Source organism: Oncorhynchus masou, chromosome 27 (assembly GCF_036934945.1).
Source record: "Oncorhynchus masou masou isolate Uvic2021 chromosome 27, UVic_Omas_1.1, whole genome shotgun sequence".
Classification (NCBI taxonomy): domain Eukaryota; kingdom Metazoa; phylum Chordata; class Actinopteri; order Salmoniformes; family Salmonidae; genus Oncorhynchus; species Oncorhynchus masou.
Window position 1 is genome coordinate 28,678,709 of NC_088238.1, and position 20,000 is coordinate 28,698,708.

A 20,000-nucleotide genomic window follows, 5' to 3' on the forward strand; every position below is an offset into this window, starting at 1 on the left:
TGTAGGCCAACTATAACTGGCAAAACCATAAGTCTCTGGGACTCACACAAGCGTGAAAACACACATGCCCCCAGCACTGTTTTCTCACTTGTTGGGCCCTCTGTGAAGTAGAACTAGACTGTGGGGCTCAATGCAGAGCCAAAACAGCCACAGGTAGAATAGTGTATTATTTCAAGGGCAGAAGAAAATAACTCCAGTATATTATGGGACTTTGAAGCAGAAATTGGAAAATAAACATTTGTCCTAATAATGGCCCACGGCCACATATGAAGAAATGCTTGGAGCAAATGACTTTGTACAGGGCATGTTACACTGACTGGTCTACACACACCTCCATGCAGTGTGGCGGTCTGTTATATGTACTATAAATAACCTGTACTGTACACACACACTAACACACATGCCCGCATGCATACACTGCTGGCTTTCTTGTCCTGGCCTTGGCCTGTTGGACTTAGGGATCAACTGTAAAATTGTTGTGTGGCATACTCAAGAGTCTGAGTGTGTCCACACACACGCAGCAGCAGCTGGATACACCCACGCCCACACCCACACCCGCACCCACACCCACACACACACTCACACACAGACACATTTCCACTAAAAAGCCTCGGATCTCTATTGATCGGTGTCCCATCCTCGGGAGGGTTGAGCTAATGTGCACTTATGCGATTAGCATGAGGTTGCAAGTAACAAGAATATTTCCCAGGACATAGATATATCTGATATTGTCAGAAAGCTTAAATTCTTGTTAATCTAACTGCACTGTCCAATTTATAGTAGCTATTACAGTAAAATAATACCATGCTATTGTTTGAGGAGAGTGCACAGTTATGAACTAAGCACATTAGGCACATTTGGGTAGTCTTGATACAACATTTTGAACAGAAATGCAATGGTTCATTGGATGAGTCTAAAACTTTGCACATACACTGCTGCCATCTAATGGCCAAAATCTAAATTACGCCTGGGCTAAAATAATACATTATGGCCTTTCTCTTGCATTTAAAATATGACGGTACAAAAGAAATACAAAAAAAATGTTGTTGTTTTTTCTTTGTATTATTTGTTACCAGATCGAATGTGTTATATTCCCCTACATTACTTTCACATTTCCACAAACTTCAAAGTGTTTCCTTTCAAATGGTATCAAGAATAAGCATATTTGCTTCAGGTCCTGACCTACAGACAGTCAGATTTGGATATGTCATTTTAGCCAAAAATTGAAAGAAAGAACACACACGAAAGCACACAGAGAGATCACCTGCTACTAAAGGCTAAAATGAGAGTGTGTGTGTGTGAGAGAGAGAGAGAAAGAGAGAGAGAGAGAGACAGAGAGAGAGAGAGACAGAGAGAGAGAGAGAGAGAGAGAGAGACTGAGAGAGAGAGAGAGAGAGAGAGAGAGAGAGAGAGAGAGAGAGAGAGAGAGAGAGAGAGGGGATGGTTCCTGTACTATCAGCTTGTAATATATATGCAAAGTGGTTGTTAGACAATGGCTCTGGACAGCTGATGCTGACTGCCATCAAACAAAGGGATGACTCTCTCTGTCACATACACACACCAACCCCCCCACACACACACCCACACACACACACCCATACACTTACAGAAACACAGACTCTGTCGCCAGGCTGTTACAAAATGTGTTCGTTAGCATGGAGAAAGAGAGGGAGGGAGACCTGGCACTATCACCTGCTACTAAAGGGTAAAGTGAGAGAGAAAACGAAAGAGAGAGTTAGAGAGAGAGAAACATAGAGAGAGCGAGAGTGAAAGAGAGAAAGATAGATAGTGTGTGTGAGAGAGAGAGAGAGAGAGACAGAGAGAGAAAGAGACAGAGAGAGAAAGAAAGTGATAGGGCATGTGTGTGTGTGTGTGTGTGTGTGTGTGTGTGTGTGTGTGTGTGTGTGTGTGTGTGTGTGTGTGTGTGTGTGTGTGTGTGTGTGTGTGTGTGTGTGTGTGTGTGTGTGTGTGTGTGTGTGTGTGTGTGTGTGTGTGTGTGTGTGTGCGTGCGTGCGTGTGTACACAGTACTGGTTATTTTATTATTTTGGAACTTTTGTAAGTGTAATGTTTACAGTACATTTTTATTGGTTTATTTCACTAAGTGTTTATTATCTATTTCACTTGCTTTGGCAACATATGTTTCCCATGTCAATTGGGCCCTTGAATTGAAATAGAGATGGAGAGTGATAGGGAGAAAAGAGAAAGCGATACAGAACAGTACATCTTTGTACATGGTGACTGACCTTCTGGTTCGTTTTTGATGAGCTCCTCCATCTTCCTCTGTTTCAGTGTGTCCACCACGTCAGCCAGGCTGCCCTTACGTCTCTCTGGGGTCCCAAGTGCTGCGGCCCCTGAACCCCCCTCCTCCACCTGCTGCTTACTGCCTGGAGAGGTAGAGGAGTTGTGCTGGGGGTAGGGGCTCAGAGACCAACCCTTACTGCCATCCTGGTCCTGCAGAGAGAGAGAGAGAGAGAGAGAGAGAATAGGGGAGAGGAAGTATGAGTACTTGTATTAAAGGCCCAGTGCATTCATAAACATGATTGTCTTATATATATTTCCATATTATGAGGTTGGAATAATACTGTGAAATTGTGAAAATTATGATATTTCCCCTTTCAGTGTAAGAGCTTTTTTGGTGGGATGGAGTTTTGGCCTGCTTGGTGACATCACCAGGCGGTTAGTTAATAGACCAATAAGAAATATAGTTCCAAACCTCTCTGCCAATAACAGCTAGTTTTCTGTTTCCCCCTCCCCACTCAGGCCACTCCCAGACAGTCCGAGCAAAATTCTTGCTTGAGAGGATCTTTGCTTAGAAGTTTTTTTTGTTTCTTTTTGATCATTTTAATTGAAATCATTCACACTAAGGTACTTAATTGTTCCCCAGAAACAATTTTATATTGAGATAAAAATGGCTGAGTTGGACATTTAATAATATTCCATAATTAGAGTTTGAATTCAGCTTATTGCTGATGTTTGTGGCAAAACCAGTATCTCAAACTCACTCACAGAACAGCCACAGAGAGGAAGAGAGGAGACTGAGAGAAAGGGGAGAAGTAGAGAAGTGTACGGGGATGAGGAAAGGAGAAGAGAGAAGAGAGAGAAAGGGAAGAGCATAGGAAGAAAGGAAATCCAGACAAGATTCAAATGTAAAACTCAAGAGATCCGTATGGAGGAGAGGAAGACGACAGTAACTGGCATCCTCCCTCTCACTATCCCTCGTTCTCTCCTTCTTTTAGCTGGCTGTGCTACACTTTCATTGGTGGCCAGCCATCTTAAGTCAGGGCACTCACTCTCTGCTGGATCCTAAGGAATCTGCATGGCACTGACTTGGAGGTGGTTAACAGAGGAAAGACATGAAACAGACAGGATTTCACTCAGGCTGTTGGGAGAGAGCTCCTGTCATGTCTTTCAAAGACTAAACCGTTTCACTTTGAAAGAGATCCAATAAGCATTCCCTGCTAGTCCAAATGTCTCACTTGCAAGTTTTCTTTCTGAAAGAGCTTATTTGTGACAATAAACTTAAGTTGCATCGCCATCACAAAAATGTACAGAAAATGTACACACAGCGACCAGAAACAGTAAGTTTCACATCAAAGAACATCCTGGAATCATAACCTTTGATAAACCAACTCCACTGTCCTGTCAAGAGATTTCGCGGGGTCTCAACTAAATGAACTGTGACAATGTGGTGACGACCTTGTCATGATCAGCTTTGTGTCTGCACGCACACTTCAGCTGCCAACTTTAACAAGCGTACACACACTTACACTACCTCACACTGCACGCACGCACGGACACCCACACCCACAACACAACACACTAAAACAGGTGGTATGAGATAATAGGAACAGATTAGTCAAAGATTAACCCTGATTTACAGATGGACGATTGACCTTGTCTGCAAATACCTGACCTGTTTTGTAATTAAACTTGACAAAAGATCTGCCTGGCTTTTTCCAGAGAGAAGTGTAGATGCTTAGGGCAGCATCACCCGCTGTGTGTGTGTGTGTGTGTGTGCGCGCGTGTGTGTGTGTGTGTGTGTGTGTGTGTGTGTGTGTGTGTGTGTGTGTGTGTGTGTGTGTGTGTGTGTGTGTGTGTGTGTGTGTGTGTGTGTGTGTGTGTGTGTGTGTGCGATGGGTGTGTGTGTTGTTTGTGTGGCCGACAATGAGTTTATCCCAAGGAAAAGACAGAGGACTGGGAATGCTTGGCCTATCTCACACCTTTAGGAGGTACGCCAGTGTTTTACATTCCCAAGTGGCACAGCGGTCTAAGGCACTGCATCTCAGTGCTGGAGGTGTCACTACAGGCCCTGGTTCGATTCCAGGCTGTATCACAAACGGCCATGCTCCTATAGGGCGTCGTCCGGGTTAGAGTTTGACCAGGGTAGGCCGTCATTGTAAATAAGAATTTACAATTTGTTCCTAACTGACTTGCTGACACTTTCAATCACTCACTCACACCACTCCCAGAGAGGAAGTCAACACATTCAATCATTCACTCACACCACTCCCAGAGAGGAAGTCAACACGTTCAATCACTCACTCACACCACTCCCAGAGAGGAAGTCAACACATTCAATCATTCACTCACACCACTCCCAGAGAGGAAGTCAACACGTTCAATCACTCACTCACACCACTCCCAGAGAGGAAGTCAACACGTTCAATCATTCACATTCACACCACTCCCAGAGAGGAAGTCAACACGTTCAATCATTCACTCACACCACTCCCAGAGAGGAAGTCAACACGTTCAATCACTCACTCACACCACTCCCAGAGAGGAAGTCAACACGTTCAATCATTCACTCACACCACTCCCAGAGAGGAAGTCAACACGTTCAATCATTCACTCACACCACTCCCAGAGAGGAAGTCAACACGTTCAATCATTCACTCACACCACTCCCAGAGAGGAAGTCAACACGTCAACACGTTCAATCATTCACTCACACCACTCCCAGAGAGTCAACACGTTCAATCATTCTCTCACACCACTCCCAGTCAACACGTTCAATCATTCACTCACACCACTCCCAGAGAGGAAGTCAACACGTTCAATCATTCACTCACACCACTCCCAGAGAGGAAGTCAACACGTTCAATCATTCACTCACACCACTCCCAGAGAGGAAGTCAACACGTTCAATCATTCACTCACACCACTCCCAGAGAGGAAGTCAACACGTTCAATAATTCACTCACACCACTCCCAGAGAGGAAGTCAACACATTCTCTCACACCACTCCCAGTTCAATCATTCACTCACACCACTCCCAGAGAGGAAGTCAACACGTTCAATCATTCACTCACACCACTCCCAGAGAGGAAGTCAACACGTTCAATAATTCACTCACAGATGGGTTTTAGGGACGTGAATGAACACTAGTGGATAGCCAGAGCAATAAGTGAAATTCAATAGGTGAGACATGTCGCCAGGTTCCTTGGTCACGGTAAAGTATAATAGTGGTGGTTCTGTGTTTTTGTCCCATGATCACCACGTTTCTAATGAGGTGGCCATCTAGTCTGCTGATCACTGAAGGCTACAGAACTGTTAACTCTCCTTTCATCTTTCGATCTCTCTTTCCGCCCTCTCTCTCTCTCTCTCTCTCTCGCTCTCTCAATTAAATTCCAATTCAATGGGCTATATTTGCATAGGAAACATATGTTTACATTGCCAAAGGAAGTGAAATAGATAATAAGGAAAAGTGAAATAACAGTAATTAACTGGAGACATTTTAAATGTCATATTATGACTACAATATATACACTGTTGTAAAGATGGGCAAATAGTTAAAGTAAAAAGTAAAATAAATAAACATAAATATGGGTTGTATTTACAATGGTGTTTGTTCCCTCTCTCTCGCTCTCTCTCTCGGCTGACACTGGAGCATGCTTACTGTGTGCTGGTAAACCGTCGGGGGGGGGGGGGTGCAGGTGTGGGGCGTCAGGGGGGTTCTGTGTGCAGTGGACGGGGGGGAGGAGGCTTGGTTTGAACTTTTTAGTAATGTTACAATGATGTGATAACACAGTCTCTCCATCCTTCCCTCCTAGGATAAGGGAAGTCACATGAGAACCTTATTGATGAGACCAGAAACAGCCAAAGGGGGAGAGGAGAGAGAGAGAGCGAAAGAGGCTGAAAGAGAGAGGAAGAAATAAAAAGAGAGAGAGAGAGAGGAGAATGGCAGAGGTTTTCCATCGGTTGTGACTGGATCTGCCCACATTAGTGAAGCATGGCATCTCCACCAGCCCAGTCACACCTGTCACATCCCATTTATTTAATCCACTGCATACTTAGCGAAGCAGCACTCTTTATTTCTAGAAAAGACATCTTGAAAAGAAAAACAAACAGAAAAGAGAGTGAGATGGAGGGATGGTGGAGTATGCTCGGATCTCTTTCCCTCCCTTCTTCAAATCTGCACCCGTCATCTTGAGACGGCCACAATGAGGGTCATTTCTTCATCAAAGAGAATTAATACAATATGATTCCTCCTCAAAGCCGGCTACATATCGACTGTCATCCACATAGCACCAATTGAAATGGTGTATACTCTCCCTCCATACTATAATCCACCCGCCATACAACATATTTACTCAAGCTAGTCAAGTAGCCTGCAGAAGACCACAACAAACGGCAAGTCCAACTCAGGAATCCACCTGACAACCTATCTTACAGAGACCTGATTGTATTTGTGTGTGTGTGTGTGTGTGTGTGTGTGTGCACATGCTAGAGAGAGCATCTTTTTAATAGTAAAAATGTATTTATAAATCCTGTAAATGTTAGACTCTGTCTAAAAAAGAAAGAATGCTTATTTGTCGTTGTCTGTGTGTGTCTATGTGTGTATGCATGTCTGTGTATGCTTGGGTGGTGTTTAAGTATGTGTGTGTGAGTGCCAGTATGTTTGTAGCATGCGCCAGTGAGTGTGAGTCTATGTATTTGATGTGGCAGGCTGACAGTGTGGGTGGTTCTGCTGCCTTTAGTTTGCAGATGTCAATTCTCTTCCGAACGGCTGTAACAAAGTGAAACTGCGCCTCTCTCCTTCTCTCCCTCTCCTTCTCTCTCTCCTTCTCTCTCTCCGTTCTTTATCCCTTTAGTGCCTTTGCATGGGAACAGAATTAAACAACTTTTGTCTTCTTAAGCTCATCTGTGAGGAGAGGCAGATTTAAACACACTTAACTCTTGCCAAAAAAAATGCAAAATGCTATTTTTTCCATCCGCCAGCACAGCTGCTCTTCCCTCTCTCTTTTTATTCCCCCATCTTCCTCATCCCTCCTTCCTTCTCTCCGTTGCCCTCCAGGAGAAACCTACCCATTTACCTTAGAGGGTCTCGGTTTCTTTCTTTTTCTCTCTCTGTTTCCGTCCCTCTCTCTCTCTGTCCCTCTGTCTTTCCCTTTCCCTCTATTTTTCTCTCTCTGGGTACATCAGAGCACACACACCCCTCCACCCTGTGTGGGTTTGAAGCAGAACAGAGCAACACTAACAGTAGCAATTGAGGGGGTGCAATTCTCTGCCATGTCTCCAAGTTGGGACGGTGTATGTGTTTAATGTGTGGTGCCGTGGTGTCGACAATTAAGGCATGGCCAATCTGGCAGTGGGAGTCACAGGAGGCATCTGAAGCGCGCGCACACACACGCACACACACACACACACACACACACACACACACACACACACACACACACACACACACACACACACACACACACACACACACACACACACACACACTAGAGGGATGTAAGTGCTTGCTCCTGGATGTGACACTGACACCTACTCACTGGTCTTAAGCCAGCCCTGCCATACACTCACACACACACACACACACAAGCACACGCACACGCACACACGCACACACACACACACACACACACACACACACACACACACACACACACACAGCTCAAACAATCCCAATCCCTTTAGCGTGAGCCTAAACACACACCTCGTCTGCTCTCTGACTCTGAGTCTGTTGTGGCATCCGCACACAAACGGTTGGCCTACTCACAGCCTAACCCTACCCCACACTCCTTACCCCACCCCCCATCTTATCTCAGCTTGGAGGACAAATACTCACCTCACATAACCTACAAAGACCATCCCATCCACACACTGTAGTAAAAACGTGTTCTTATTTTATCTAATAATGTATATTTTACAATTTCACAATAATAATCATAACTTAAAATTAATATATATATATATATATATATATATATATTAAAATGCAATAATAATAATACTCCTATGATCTATTTTGTTTTTAAATCATTGTACAAAATGGTCGAGCTATTCCAGTTAAATTTACCTAAATAGAAATTCGCAGCTTTATTTTGTATATTTTAAATAACAGTTTATTAAATCAATGCATGCCAATATTTTTAAGCGGCCCTTAATTGTCTACAAGCAAGCATGTGTTTATTCATTATGACAGCACTGGCAGGAGAAACTAAGTGTGACCACTGCGTTTGGTTTAAGTGCTTGGTGTGCTGCTTCAAATCTGTCAAAATTCATACGAAAAAAAATCGAATCTAAGGCAGGCGGCGCCTGGAGAATCTGGACCTGAAATAAGCAGATGAATATGGTTGTTGTTGCTGTTTTTTTGTTTCTTGAGCGCGCGGCAGGACCGTATTAAACGGACAAAGGGTACAGTAATTAATACCTATCCATTACTACCTGTCTGTGAAATCCTTCCCACGCTAACACAATTTAACTGTTTGATTAGGCGACTAACCGTACAACTCAGGGGAAGAAGTGGAGAAAGAAAGAAAGGATAAATGCGCACCTTCATTTACTTCTACAAACACACACGAGGGGGGGAAAAAGTGTTCGTTTTTTTTAACTGCACCTCCTCTCCTCTCCTCTCAACTCGGAGTGGCAGCTTGGAGAGATGAAGAGGTCAGTGTGTTGGGGAGCGCGCCTCGCTGCCGTGTTAATTTACCATGACAAGATAAAGCGCGGTAATCTCCTGGCGGATGCTGCCTCTACAGCCGCCACTACCCGGGGACGAGCGCAGTCCATTTCCTCTCCCATATCACTTTATACAATTGCCGTGACAAAGCCCCTCCGAGGCGCGCGGTGTAAAGCTCTCTCTCTCAACTCTTCTGCCAGTCAGCGCAGAGCGGATTGAGAGCGTAAAGCCGTAGCAAAACTTAACATCTTACAAATGCCAAGCCTTGCCGTTTGCGCTAAATCCACCCTGTCCAGGAGACGGCTCGGTCGCGCTTTAATAATCCACATCAAATATAATGCGGGCGCACCCCTCCCTCCTTCTTCTCATTTTCACTGTTTCTGGTGTCAGTCAACCAACTGGCTCAAATCGCATCTCATGTATAGTGGAATTTATAGTGTTGAAAAATGTACGGAATTTGGAGATTATATTTGTAGCATAGGTATAAGTAATAATAATAATAATAAAAGGAAATATAATTATACTTTAATTATTCATTAATACGTGATTCATCACACTTAAAACAATAATCATTACTAAACGTGTTAACATTTCAAACCAATGCCTGATCTAATGTCTCAGTTTTAAAATACCTCCCACTATTATCTGAACATTACAAAGGCTATAACCTGTAGTCTCCCAAACATCAGGTCCAGAACCTACTGTCAACAGCATGCCATGACAACATCTATCTTCCCGGTGGGAGAGCGAGAAAGAGGACTTTGGTTTACAGTCAGTGACTGTTGTCTGACAGGCAGCAGAGTCCAGTCTGATGTGCAATCAGCAGGTTAATTACAGAATTAGCTTACCATTATGGTCCTTAATCACCCTTTCATTGTTTTACAGCCAGAGTCATCTCACAACATTTGCTGTGTGGTGGTTTATCAGCAGTACAGGTGAAAGGTCTGAAGACAATGTGCTGCTTTCAGCTAGCTGCTCTTCAGGTGTGGCTCAACGTGAGGCTAACGTGAGGAAACTATGAGGGTTACTGAGGCTACATGCACACACACACACACACACACACACACACACACACACACACACACACACACACACACACACACACACACACACACACACACACACACACACACACACACACACACACACACACACACACACACACACACACACCTATACATCCCAATGATTATATGCATTTACTGTCACCACACACAGTCACCCTTTTCCCAGCAGAACATGACTCATTGACATGGCTCACACTGACAGTCACACATGTCCCACGTCTCCATGCCTCGTTGTCTCCATGCCTCGATACAGCACAGACATGGGCTTTCACACTAAAACAAAAAGGAAACACTCTCGGGCATCTTGTGTGTCCAGTTTACCCCCAATATTATTTCCTCTGTGGGAAGTATGTGTTACTTCAAAACCGGATGCCATAACTACAACTCTCTGTAATTACAGTCTAATGAAGGATAGATTAGGATAAACGGTTCCTAGACCGGTCCTTAAGTGCCAACATCCACCTTGACAGTGTGACAGGATTTAAAACTCCAGACGACCAATTAGAAGAGTCGAAACAAAGGCAAGTAGCCAATAAGAGCAGTTATATGATATGAAGACAACGAGGGGCTGTTTTACCATGGCACTGTGCAGGGTGGGGGGGCTGTCCAGGGGGCGGGGCGAGCGGGGGGACACCTTGCTGCAGTAGGGAGTCAGGGGGAGGTGCATGACAGCCTGTCCATCATCTCGCTCTTCCTCTTCCAGTCTCTGTCTGCTGGTTGCCATGACTACCTCTCCATCTGTCCCCCCATATGGAGAGATTGGTCGCTTGGAAGACATCCTGGAAAAAACAGAGAGAGAGAAAGAAGAGAGAGAGAGAGAGAGTGAGTATGAAACATTCAGGGATGTAATATGAGCTGTGGGTGACAGTGGGAGAAACACTAGTCGTTGATTCATTTCAATAGTTATATTTATAAAAATAGTTCATCATTATTAATTCCCTATTATTCAATGGTCCCCAATGGCCCGCTCTCTGTGTCTCTGAATCCCAAGACCTCTCTCTCTCTCTCGGCAGATAATACCCACTATAATAATATACAGTAAATCATCTACATCCGCCAGCCAGAGGAAAAGCTCTTTAGACCTTCAAACACAATCACATCCATGTTTACCATCAGGTCCTTTCAGCGCACACACAGGAACACGCACACACACACACACACGCACGCACGCACGCGCACGCGCACGCACACACACACACACACACACACACACACACACACACACACACACACACACACACACACGGTACGCAATAACCCATTACTGCAAATGGAGCCAGGTTGGGCTGACATCTTATGACAAATGGCCGAGGCCTGACACAGGCCCTTTCACTCCAGCAGCACGCTGACAGTGATGTGTATGAAAACCTCGGCCCTGACAATACGAGTGAATATAACAAACATAGAGGCTGTGCATTTGTTACTTTGCCTTTGTTTCCCATTGAAAGCAGAGGGAGGGGAAGAACAGTGGCATCTATTAGATGAACTCTCCCCAACATAAATGTGCCCCCGGTGAATAGGGACAAAATGAATATGTTCCAATAATAGAGTTTAATACGGCTGGCAGCGTCTCCCTAAGTGCTTTCAAAGGCTCTCGTTCAGCCTTGAAGCTACTGTTACGATGACCCAGGGTGAGAGGAGGGAGAGAAGGGGGGGGGTGGAGAGAGAGGGGGGAGAAGGAGGGATGAGAATACGAAACACTAATGTATACGCTGAAAGTCAGACATGCGAGGAGCAACAGGCTTGGAGCGTAAGATTCGAAACTGTATTTCCAGCACCGACACCAACAACCATTCTGTTTGAAAGAGAGGAGACAAACAGGAGAATACGTAAACCTTCTGAGCAGGACTGCTGTCCTTAGAGGTTCAAACAGATGCCAAATGTATTGAGTGTTCCTTCAAGGAAGTGAGTGGCAGCTGCCAGTATTCAGTGAGCTCTCTGTTTTGATTCTACACTGTATTAATTAATAGTCCAGTAGTCCAGTCACCTCTGTCTCGTCTGGGGCTGAAATCGGTCTTTCCTACTACGTCCTACAACTGCATACTGTGTACTAATCGTACTACATACTATTTACAACGTACTGTTTAGTAAAATCCAATGTGCTAAGCACCTATACCAAGAATGCTTCATCCAATGCGCAATTGCATTGTTTTTCCGCCATTTGTTTATTGTGTTACAGAACGTCACTCAATCTGATTATCAGCTATTCTCGTTCCTCAATGGTGTGCAGTGAATTCTACTAGATGAAAATCCGAAATGAGTGTGACATCCTGGCAGTTAAAGCATACAAAATGTCACATACTATAAAACCTTCTATTTTCGCGTACCCAAAACGCCTAGTATTTAGAACGTAAATATGTGTATGGGGACACAACCTGTGTGTCTGTTTCAGACTCAGGTCTACCCAACAGTACCACTGTGGTCTAGAACTACAACACTCCAGGACCTTAACACTGACCTGGAAACAGATTATATCCCCTCTATTTATTGGCTTTCCTTGGGCTTCACTACTGGCGTTGTTCCTCCACGCAGATCCACTTTCAGACATCATTTACTGCTTATTTGCTTTATGACAAAAATGAAGGCAAACAAGATATAGTGTTTCCTCGCTGCAGGGAAGGCCTGAGAGAAACACACAGCAGATATGGGACTGCGACTTTAACCACGCGACATGGAGGGGAAGAAAATCACTAAATCTATGGTTCTGTCGATAGTACACATGTATAGTCGTAAATTGCTACATCGTGGTTACACCCATATATATATATATATATATATATATATATATATATATATATATATATATATATATATATATATATATATATATATATATATATATATATACTGTAATATACTGTAATACTGCAATGTTCACATATATATATATATATATATATATATATATATATATATATATATATATATATATAGTCTTCTATCTATATCAATATGCCTATATGCTAACTTGTATATTCTACTATCTGCACATGCCTATTCCAGAATTCCACACATGCTTTAAACACAGCAGCAGTGATGTTGACACATGATTTTAAATGATCAAATGAAAGGAAATTGTAAGACTGGTTTTTCCAAAACAACAACATAGTGTAGAAATGAAAACAATTGTGATATTTCTAAATATATGTCTTTATCATCTGTGAAACATTAGAAAGTGTGTGTTGAGTTCCCCCAGTGTTTCACACTCTGGGCAGGGAGAGAGGAAGGCCCAGCTGTATCAACTACAGGCCACGCGACACGCACGCACGCACGCACGCACACACACAGGAACACACACACACGCACGCACACGAACACACACACACACACACACACACACACACACACACATGAACACAGGATAACACACACGCACGCATGCACACACGCACACACACACACACACACACACACACACACACACACACACACACACACACACACACACACACACACACACACACACACACACACACACACACACACACACACACACACACACACTGCAGGCCTGTTCTCATCACAGGCTGTATACTTTACCTCCTTTCACTCTCACACACTGGAGCCTTTTGTTTCTGCTACACACACACACACACACACACACACACACACACACACACACACACACACACACACACACACACACACACACACACACACACACACACACACACACACACACACACACACACACACACACACACACACACACCCTACACACCCTACACACACCACTCCAATAAACATAGCCCCTCCTCAAACACACACACAACCGCCCTCAGTCCACCCCACCTCAACCAGTCTACCGCACCTCAACTAGACCACCGCCCCTCCACCCATGTCCTGTCCACACCTCTCTGCCCAGCTGCACTCCTCCCATGTCCTCTAGACACCACACAGGACTGGAGTAGTATCCCTGGACACTGATCTAAGGTCAGTTTGGGGCTTTACCGCCTAATACTTCAGGTTAGCAGCGGGGGGGGGGGTCACACCTCACAGGAGAACAAGAACCCAGTCTGTTGGATGCTGTGACTCCGGAATATTCCTGAGGTTAGACACAACACCCTCTCCTCTCCTCCTCCCACCCCTCCATCCCCCCTCTTTCCTCCCCTCTGCTGTGCCCTCCTCTCTTCCCTCCATCCCCCTCTTTTCCCTCCATCCTCCTCTCTTCCCTCCATCCCCCTCTCTTCCCTCCGTCCTCCTCTCTTCCCTCCATCCCCCTCTCACCCCTCTGTCCTCCTCTCTTCCCTCCATCCCCCCTCTTTCCTCCCCTCTGCTGTGCCCTCCTCTCTTCCCTCCATCCCCCTCTCTTCCCTCCGTCCTCCTCTCTTCCCTCCATCCTCCCTCTTTCCTCCCCTCTGTTCTTCCCTCCTCTCTTCCCTCCATCCCCCTCTCTTCCCTCCGTCCTCCTCTCTTCCCTCCATCCCCCTCTCACCCCTCCATCCTTCCTCCTTTCACAGCTCTCCTCTTGAGCAATAAAATGTCTATTTTCCTCCAAGCCTTTGATGTCTAATTACTATAGAACTCAGCACACTGGGTGAGCAGGTTATAGCAGCTATTTCATTTCAAGTTGGCAGACCTGTCCTGCACAAGAGGCTGCTCCATGAAACATTGAACGCATGTACAGTAGTGATGTTGAGATTAAAAAGAAGAGCTTTATTAAGTAGATAAATTGGCAGCAAAGCCAGTCTCCAAGGTCATAATTAGCGACCATTAGCATAATTTCGCTCCTTCCTTCTGTGGTGCGAACACAGACAGACATGCCAAACACACCTCCCCTCTCTCCACGGCAGCCGGGAAAATAAAACCAGGCGCACGCACGCACGCACACGCACACACACACACACACACACACCACTGGCCCTCACGGCAAACTCAACATGCAGCTATGCTCTGAGCGCCAACCATCCAACCAGTACATGATGTAAAAACAATCCCTTTAATCAACAGCACGGGAGACACTGGAAAGAGAACTGGACATCTGATGTGTTGAGGGCTCACGACTCAGCTGTCCAGGTCTCTACCTTCCTCTCTCAACTGCTGTGGGAGTTAGTGGGTTCAAAACGCACACACGCACGCACGCACACACACACACACACACACACCCTGGCTGAGCGTCAGTGTTAGCTACTAAGCTTAGATTAAAGAACCACTTCCCCTGGACGACTTCATCTCTTTGATGATGACTGAGTGCTACTGTGTTAAGTCCCTCTCATATTACACATGTACATGTGCTGTTAAGTCACTAATCGGCCAAATACACTGTCCATTAACTACCCAAGTCGACTGATTGACTGTTAATCTGCCCGGTGGTTAACTCCAGCCAGTCCAGCACAAATGACCCACTTCAACGACGACTCTGCACAGAGAGAGGAACGAGATGACACACACACACATCTAGAGACACACACACACACACACACACACACACACACACACACACACACACACACACACACACACACACACACACACACACACACACACACACACACACACACACACACACACACACACACGCTGGGCCCCGTATCTCATCACATCCCAGTAGCGATGTGTTAAATCATTCATATTGAAGAGCTCCGACGGGGGTAAAGATTTGTTTCATGTTTCATGAAGACTGAGTGAGAAACAAAGCAGTCATCTCCTATATGCTAGATGATATTACACACACCTCCAGACTGCTCTCTGTCTCCCTCTCTCTGTCTCTCTGTCTGTCTGTCTGTCTGTCTGTCTGTCTGTCTGTCTGTCTGTCTGTCTGTCTGTCTGTCTCTTTCTCTCTCTCCCTCACTCTATCTCTGTGTCTCTATCTGCCTGACCCTCTCTCTCTCCTCATCTGTCTCATTTTCTCTCTCTCTCTCTCTCTCTCTCTCTCTCTCTCACTCTCTCTCTGTCTCTCTCTCTGTCTCTCTCTCTCTCTCTCTCGTTCCATCTCTATCTCACTTTCTTTCTCTAAATCTCTCTGTTCATCTATCTTTCCCTCTCTTAGTAATAATTCTTCCTCTTCTACAGAGATCAGAATGTCTTTCTAGAGAATACTACATTAACTGTCTTACGTACACAACCATTATTCTCTATTTGACCTGTGATCCTGTATTTCAATTGCTGAATAAACATGCATAGTAAACAGATATAAATTAATATTAGAATTTCATATAGGTCAAATTTAGACTGCTTAAAATAATTTCAACATTACATCAAAATGGGGCTTTAAATCCACATCCCCAAAAGGTAGTGATGTCATCTCTGTGCGACCCTTCCCCTACTACCTGTCAGTCAGGTGAAGGTTGCTGCGTGTGAATGCGTGTGTGTGAGAGATAACTTCACAACAGTGTCGGAGGGAACAGAACACCGTATCAAACAGAAGTACAGAAAACCTCAGCATTTCCATAGGTACACTGTATAACACCCGAGGACTGAGTTTAAACAAATGTTCCCTCAGGTATTGAAATATGGTATCAACCCTCCCCTTCTTTAACTCACTGTACACTCTGCACTCTCTCTCTCTCTCTCTCTTTCTCTCTCTCTCTCTAGCTGTAGTATTGTCTTACTGAGTGATCCTTCTTTACACAATCAGCTGTTTGTCCCTCCTCCTCCTCCTCCTCCTCCTCTCTGTGTCTTGTCTGACTCTTAAGGATATTGCCTAATATCTATTAATAGGCTGTCCTTTCTGTCAGTGGGAACAGTGAGGCTGCAACAGGAGAAAGGGAACACATAAGCTGGTGGACTTAAGGACTCCACACTTCAATGGAGTCAATGATATTCCCTGGTTATTGTGGTGACTAGTAGCCATTTCAGCTAGAAGGCTACACACACACACACACACACACACACACACACACACACACACACACACACACACACACACACACACACACACACACACCAGCCAATCTCCTTGACTTGGCTGTCATTCTATCTACTCAGTTCCAGTTACATGCTCAATGTCATATGGGTGACGACAAGAGGAGAGCATATAAAGGAATGAGAGAAATCTTGTAGCATTATTGCAGATGTACTGTATGCTAACATGACAGCACCGACACAGGCGCACACTCACACACAAAGCATCCTCTGTTTTTCTTCTCTGAAATGGAGGCTGAGGGAGCGACCTCGTTTCCTGCCTAGATTAACCACAAAAGGCAATGAGACAGTGGCTAGTGTCTCTGTCATCAATGTCATCACACACACACAGCCGATGTTTGTAGTCCCAAGTATGTGTGTGTGTGTGTGCTGTCAGGGAGGACAGAAGGCATGGGCCAGCTCATGCAGTTTGTGGTGCTCAAGTGCTTCAGTGCTTCCTTCGCATGCATGCACGCACACACACACACACACACACACACTCTTCTGTTCTGTTCTGCCTGGGCTGTAGTTAGTCATCACTGTCATTGCAGCAGTCTGCATACTCCGTCATGTTGTTATAATTCTGATTTATTTCTTCAGACTGAGTCACCACGCACCACACCATCACTGACATTTTACCTTGGAGAGCTTCCATATGAGGGTTAGCTGGGGAAAATAAAGCAAGTTAAATGGGACTGAAAAAGGCCGCCAGTCATTCACTCGGTCACTCCCTCTTTCTCGCTCTCTTTCTGGGATGGTTGAGCTGACAGTCGCAGGGCCGTGAGAAAAGTTTTGGAGGGAGAAAAACGGCAAAACGACAACGTCCCCGTTGCTTTTCAGGCCTACTCCCTGATGCTTATGAGGGAAGAAGTGGAGCAGTAATGTTACAAAGTCTTGTCCATTTGTCTCAGTCACTCTCTACGGCTCCTTGTAAAAAACACCAGACAGAGTCTCACTCTGCTCTCTGGAGTGGCCCACGGATAGAAGAGAAACAATAACAGGTCAGACTGAACAGTCTCTGTCACACACACACACACACACACACACACACACACACACACACACACACACACACACACACACACACACACACACACACACACACACACACACACACACACACACACACACACACACACACAAACAGAAACGCAGACAGGCGAAAGCACACACAAACACACACACACATATCCACATACCCACACTTATTCACAGCTGGGTTCTCCCTTTTGCCCCGTACTTTGAAACTCTCCCACCTCACCCAAATGGTCTCCTCCCTTCCCTTGACCCCCCTCCTCCCATCCCACTTCACCCCTCCCCCTTTCCCCCCGTCCCCCTCCCTACCTGCAGACACAGAGTTGCTATTGTACCACCCTGGGTAAGGCCAAAGAGGCTAACACTGTCTGTCATTGTGGGGCGCACAGGGATGGAAAGAGGGAGAGAGAGGGGGATGGAAGGCGGGAAGGAGAGACAGAGGACACAGGAATGAGAGAATTCCAGGACTTCGCATGGCTTCTTCCCCTCTCAGAGTCAACAGCCTCTGACTTTTATTACTCCAACCGACCATGATGCAATAGTCTGCCCTAACCTTTGACCTCTAACCCTTAGCCATGTGACCCATCTCTCGTTAGCCCCCCTCAATGAACCCAGAAGACCCACACCGAAACACACACACACACACACCAGAGAAAAGTTTAAGTCCTCTGCGCTTTCGCCTCAAATCTACCGAGACTAATTTATGTCGCCGATTGGCTGTTAGAGAGGTCAGCTGACAGCACTGGGGAGGTCTGTGGGTTGAGAGTGGAGGGGGGAGAGAGGGAAAGAGAGGGAGAGAGAGGGAGGGCCTTTAGCATTCTGCTCTGGTATTCTTCTGTCTTTCTTTCTTTCTTTTTTCCAACATGGAGACACGGTTATCAAGCCGCTCGGGGGACTGACAATAAGGGCCAGACAATGAACCAGTCTGAGAGAAAGTCCCAGAGACAGAGCGAGAGAGAGAGAGAGAGAGAGAGAGAGAGAGAGAGAGAGAGAGAGAGAGAGAGAGAGAGAGAGAGAGAGAGAGAGAGAGAGAGAGAGAGAGAGAAAGAGGCCCAGAGACAGAGAGATAGAGAGAGAGAGAGGCCCAGAGAGGCCATGTGGAGAGATAGAGTGAGAGAGAAAGAGAGCGAGGGGACAAGGTCTGCATTAGTGTTCAGACGGACACACCACTCAATCACACACACACCCACACACACTGTACTCCGCTTTCTCATAACAGTCCGTAACGCGCCACCCTGTCCCTTTAAAACACTTAACCATTTTAATCCCCAATGCTTTTCTAGTTAATGCCACATAAGTCCAATTCAACACAATTCAACTTTAATTCACATTACACACTTTGATTCCCTTAATTCCTGAATCAATTCCATTCAATTTAGAAGTTTCAAACTAACAAATTACACTACCGCAGTTAAAATCCACTGTCATACTTTATAATAATATCCCATCCTGTATTACAATGCAATACCAATGCAACGATGACACACTTAAATACACATTTATACCACATTTCTATATTATCTTAGCAGCAGAAACCAACACAAACCATTGAAGTGTTCTTGTAAAACCATTTATGCAGTTTAACTAATAAGGCACATTTAGGTGTTTAGACAACCGGTGTGGACCCACTCATAAAATGCGACACTACTCCACGGCCCCCCCCCCCCCCCCAATAAACCCACAGGGACAAACGGTAGAGAGTGAGAGTTCCACACTGCTCCCCTCAGCACCCCTAGGAGTCCCCTTCCTCTTCTCTGCCCCCTCTTTACGATCAATCTCACTCTTTTCCCTTTACTTCTGCATCTCTCTTTCTATCTATCTGTCTCTTTCTTCCTCTCTTTCAGCTACCCTCTCTGTTCCTCTATACCTTCACTCCATTCTCCCTCTCCCTCTCTCTCTCTCTCTGTTCCTCTATACCTTCACTCTCCCTCTCCCTCTCTCTCTCTCTGTTCCTCTATACCTTCACACACTCTCTCTCTCTCTCTCTCTCTCTCTCTCTCTCTCTGTGGAATCTGTCAGTTTGGCCACAGAATCTGTCAGATAACTCACACACATACACTCATACCACAGCTATGTCAGAGAAATCCCTCTATTTGAGTAGGTCATACAAGCATCATAGACATTCTTAGTAAATCTGTCAATGTAT

The 20,000-nt window shown here is 45.2% G+C and overlaps 1 protein-coding gene across 7 annotated transcripts in view; it reads right to left on the reverse strand.

The window, feature by feature from the left end:
- LOC135515952 (transcription factor SOX-5-like) overlaps positions 1-20,000 on the reverse strand; it is a 106,698-nt gene that overhangs the window by 83,467 nt on the left and 3,231 nt on the right. For all 7 annotated transcript variants that reach the window (XM_064939851.1, XM_064939848.1, XM_064939850.1 and 4 more), the window contains exons 2-3: positions 10,554-10,755; positions 2,245-2,452 (exon numbers count right to left, since the gene is read on the reverse strand). In XM_064939851.1, coding sequence (XP_064795923.1) covers positions 2,245-2,452; positions 10,554-10,755 — 410 coding nt within the window. The remainder of the gene's footprint in view (positions 1-2,244; positions 2,453-10,553; positions 10,756-20,000) is intronic.